This window comes from Nicotiana sylvestris, chromosome 12 (genome assembly GCF_000393655.2).
Source record: "Nicotiana sylvestris chromosome 12, ASM39365v2, whole genome shotgun sequence".
Lineage (NCBI taxonomy): Eukaryota > Viridiplantae > Streptophyta > Magnoliopsida > Solanales > Solanaceae > Nicotiana > Nicotiana sylvestris.
Window position 1 is genome coordinate 61,910,295 of NC_091068.1, and position 4,997 is coordinate 61,915,291.

Here is a 4,997-nt window from a genome sequence, read left to right on the forward strand (position 1 = left end):
TGGGGAATTTTTACACTACTTACAAAAGAAAATCTTTTTTTATTTTCCTTTCCAATTTAGTCCCTCAAGAAACCCGTCGAATGATATCCATCGTCGGGAGAAAATCGAAAATTTTAAAATTTTTAATTTTTTTCCAATTTTTTTCTACTACTCAAACTAACAAAAGCAAAAACAATCAAGCTAACTAAGACTAATATGCATACAACATACAAATATCCCCCACCCCACACTTTAAGTTGTGGCATGTTCCCATGATCGACAATTAAAAAGCATAAGTCCATGAATATCTAGTCGGGGTATGGATCAAATTCGGGATCCATTCCACGTGCCCGAACTAGTGCATACATCCATGTAGACAACTCCTTCTCAGCCGTTTTGGGGTACACCCCACTCTTGTCTTTATCAATTACTGGAGCCTTTTCTTTCACGCCATTCACCTTCCCCTCAGCACTTGCAGTTGGCCTCTCCTTTTTTACTGCAGTTGCTATAATCATCTCAAAGGTCACCATCTCCTTACCCATACTAAGCATGAGTTTTCTATCATGTATATCTGATATAGCTCTACCCATTGCTTAAAATGGTCTTCTTATGATGAGGGGGGTCTCCTTGTTCTCCTCCATATTCACCACTATGAAATCTACAGGAAATACAAACTTATCCACCCACACTAAAACATCTTTTACTATCCCCTCAGGTGGTATAGTTGTTTGGTCAGCCAACTCCAAAGATATTGGCACCGACCTTATCTCTCTGATCCCCTTCTCCAGTTTCCTGTAAATGGACAATGGCATTAAGTTAATTGAGGCACTAGAATCACATAAAGACATATCAAAATTAAGAGTGCCTGAAGAGCAAGGTATAGTAAAACTCCCTGAGTCTCCACACTTTTGTGGGAGTTTGTTTTGTAAGATTGCACTACAATGCTCTGTGAGCTTGACCGCCTTGGTCTCTTCTATCTTTCTCTTTTTTGTAAGGATATCCTTCATGAACTTTGCATAAGCTAGCATTTGTGAGAGAATATCAGTGAATGGAAGTTTACATTAACCAGTCTCGGCATGTCTAGACATTTCTCAAACTACTTGTCAAGATTTTCTCTATATAGATTTTGGGGGAAAGGTAGAGTAGGCATGTGCTTGCTCACATCATCAGATTCCTCCCTTCTTGAAGTTTCCTCTTTCTTCTTTTATCTAGCTCCTTTCTTGCCTTTCTTTTTCTTAGTCTTCTCATCATCTTCAATTTTTATCTGCTCCCCACTTTCTTTTTCAAATAGAACCTCTTTTTGGATTAGAGTGGGTTCTTTAAACACTTTCCCGCTTCTCAAGCTCACAGTATTCACTGTTTCTCTGGGATTTCTCTCAGTATCAGTAGGCAGAGTACCTGGGATTCTCTCAAATAAGATTGTTTCTATTTGTCCTACATGCTTCTCTAGATTTTGAATTGATACCCCATGAGCATCTAGCCTATCATCTGTCTTTACAATGAAAACTTTCATTTGATCTTCTAAACCAGACTGATTTTGCTGTTGAGGCTGAAACTGCTGGCTCTGCTGATTTTTGAAGCCTAGAAGTCTTTGTCCCAAAAATCTAGGGTTGTTTTGTTTCCAATCATTTGCAATATCCCCATGTGAACTCAATGAAAAACCGGGGTGTTTTTGACCCATTGTGTTGAAGTTATAATTATCCACAACATTCAATTCCTCCATGGTAGCTTGAAACTCATTATTAGGGTATCCCCTTCCACATATATCATAGGCTGCATGAGGCTCATTATGAATAGAAGCTAAGGTCAGCTTCCTTATTACTTTTGTCATGGCATCAAGTTGTACCTGCATAGATGTGTTAGTATCAACTTTGTTAACACCAGTTGATCTTCTTCTTTCAGCAATCTTAGAGGGCCAATGATTTGCATCTTCAGATAACTCATCTAGAATAGTAACTATCTCCACTGGAGTATTTTTCATCAATGGACCTCCAGCTACATTGCTTAATGTTCTGCGTGAGACCGGTGTCAACTCATCCTAAAAGTCCTGGAGTTGCATCCAGAGTTCATTTCCACTGTGTTGACACTTTCGAACTATCTCCTTAAACCTATCCCATGCTTCAAACACAATTTCAGTCTCGTTCTAGCAGAAGTTATGGATTTCTATTCTAATCTTGCCCGTCTTAGGTGAGGAGAAATATTTAACAAGAAACTTTCTAGTCATCTCCTCCCATGTTCCAATTGATCCATGTGGCAAGCTTGGAAGCCAATGTTTCGCATCATCTTTCAGAGTGAAGGGGAACGCCCTTAAGTAAACTACATCTTGTGAAACACCATTATATTAAAAGGTGTTCATGATCTTCTTGAATTCCATTGGATGATTGATTGTATCTTCGTTCATCTTCCTTTGAAGATACAACTATTTTGGAGAGTTTAGAACAAGCTTTGCTTCAATTAAAAATTATTGGATCCATCTGGTAGAGGTCTCACACTGGATAAGCCTTGGTTGTAGACTGGTCTAGCATAATCGCCAAGTGGTCTCGCTTGCCCGGGAGCCAATTTTTCGACCTGGTCTAGAACCAATGGTTGATTCTGAGCCATTCTTCGAGCTCTTTCTTCTTCATATGCAATTTCTGCATCTCTAATAGGTGCTTCCTCAGCATCCCGAGTAGCTTTTTCTCTAAGTTTGGCTACCTCTCTCGTAGCAAAATCTACATTATTATCATCTTCCGCCATCTTTGTTTGAGGATTTCCCAACCTTCTCTATTTTCTTTGAGAGATTTCTTTCCTTCCTCAACTGTCGCAGTTGTTTCTCGATTTCTGGTTTGTATGGTTGCAGCTCTTTCCCGGAAGATCGAGTCATGCACCAATCTAACATGTAACCTGCGCATAGTCAAAGAGCACGAAACGTAAAAATGGAAAAAGAAAATAAAAAGAAAATTCATGAATTAGCACTACAAAGTATTTCAAACACTATTGATTGCCAATCCCCGTAATGGCACAAAAATTTGATGACCTTGAAATGCACACTTAAATATGCTCGTTAGCCGAATATAGTAAAGTAAAATATCGTATCCACAGGGATTGGAGTTAAACAATATTATTGTAATTTGTAGCTAGATTGCTATCAAAGATGATCAATAATTGAGAATTACGTGATACAAACTAAATTTAACTAAGAGTCTAAACTATTGACTAATGAAAAACAACGCAAGAAATAGGAAAAGGAAGATATCAATGGGGAGAAGATATGGTTGAAAGGATAGGTGCAAGACAAAATTTTGGGATATAATTATGGATAATTCACTTCTAATGTTCAAGTGAGTCCCTCAAATTCACTTGGTTATTAATTCAATTGTTTAGTAGAAACTCCTCTCTCGATTAAGTCTCAAACTCATAAGATGAACCAATTTTAAGCACGCGAAGATATGCACGAATTCGTAGTGGATTGGTCTTTAGCAGAACCCCTCTCGATTATCCTCCTAACTAGGTTTAACCAACAATTCAACCAGACTCTTCCGATTACTAAGATGAATTGATGAATTCAACCAACAAAATATAATGCAAAACTATCACAAGTTTTGCCTCTCTCGATTACATTAACAAGTGAATATAGATGCAACGATTAAAACATACGAAACAGTTCAATACATAAAACTAGAGTCAATTATCAACAAACAAGTATCAATGCACCAAATCCATCAAACCCTAAAGAGAAATACTCCATAGTTATGGAGAAATTCATCATAACAATGTTTAAATCAAAGGAAAAGATAAAACGATCCAAACTCTTGCCTGGAGTGAGGATTGAATGATGAAATCCTCGCGAGTTTGCTTCTTCACCTCCTCCTTAGTTTACTTACATTTAAGATGTGTCAAAAGTTCTCAAAATAACGTCTTTACATGTATTTATAATAAGTAGGGTCAGGCCTAGACGTAAACACCTATTCCTAAGCAAAATAGTATTACAACTATGTAAAAATTGCACAGGCACATTAGTGGGGAAGTTCAGATAGTTGATTCTGATAGGCTCTAGAAATTTGCACAGGTGCGGCGCCACACACGCCGAACTAGTGTTGTTTTCTCAGAGTACGAATTTTTCTTGAATTTTTCATATCCAGACATGATTTTGAACAACCGAACGCGATCCGGCTTAATCCCTTGGGCTTCTACTCAGACTCCAAAGCTCCAAATCTCTCAAATTCATTCCATAATATCTACTGAGCATGGAATCCTCCTACAAGGCATAAAACACACAGTTAGTGCAAAACACTAGCGATTAAACCTCTGACTCAATTAAAGTGAAGTAAATTGGTGTGCAATAAGCGACTAAAATACGAGATTATAGCCTACCATCACCAAAAATCCCTACTACATGCGAGTTACACGTCTCCGAGTCAGTCGCTTCCTCTCCCAGTCAGCCTCTTCCTCTCAGCGAACACGGACCTCTCCGCACGAACATAATTATCGCCCGCCCACAAGCCTACACGATCATATCCTCCAGTCCATGGACACGATGCACGAAGTCCAACTTTCCAAATCCTTCTCCGTGATCATGGGACTTTCCCACGATTGCAAATCACTGCAACACACCAGCAATTAGCTAGTCCAAACTCAACCAAAATTGTCTGAAACCACCTCGAATCACACCCTAGATCCCTAGGATCCCATCTAATCATTCCAAAAAAATCAATGTACATCCTACAAACTTTTCCCAAGGCTCGAAACATAAAAAGTAACCACAAAACTAAGAGCCAAAGATCAAATCCGTCTCTTAACTTTCAAATATTCCAACATCGCAAACGTCTCTGAATCACACTTAGAAATCCTAAATTACAATCAAACTTTGCATACAAGTTAATATAAACCATTAGGACCTATTCAAGGTCTCAAAACCATAATCGAAGTCTGATAAAGTCTACTTTCGCTCAAACCTATAAACTCTCAAATTTTTTAAATTATCGACTTTCGACAAATAGAGTAAAAATCTTTTAAGAACATCCAAAATTGAATCCGAA

At 38.1% G+C, this 4,997-nt stretch overlaps 1 protein-coding gene across 1 annotated transcript; it reads right to left on the bottom strand.

The window, feature by feature from the left end:
- Window positions 1-572: 572 nt before the first annotated feature.
- Window positions 573-1,007, bottom strand: LOC104215383 (uncharacterized). The gene has a single exon (XM_009765172.1). The coding sequence runs from the start codon at window positions 1,005-1,007 to the stop codon at window positions 573-575; it is 435 nt and encodes a 144-aa protein (XP_009763474.1).
- Window positions 1,008-4,997: the final 3,990 nt, after the last annotated feature.

Bases quoted from the DNA above. Each gene is read 5' to 3' on its own strand.
- LOC104215383 (XM_009765172.1), bottom strand. From the start codon at position 1,007: ATGCTAGCTTATGCAAAGTTCATGAAGGATATCCTTACAAAAAAGAGA.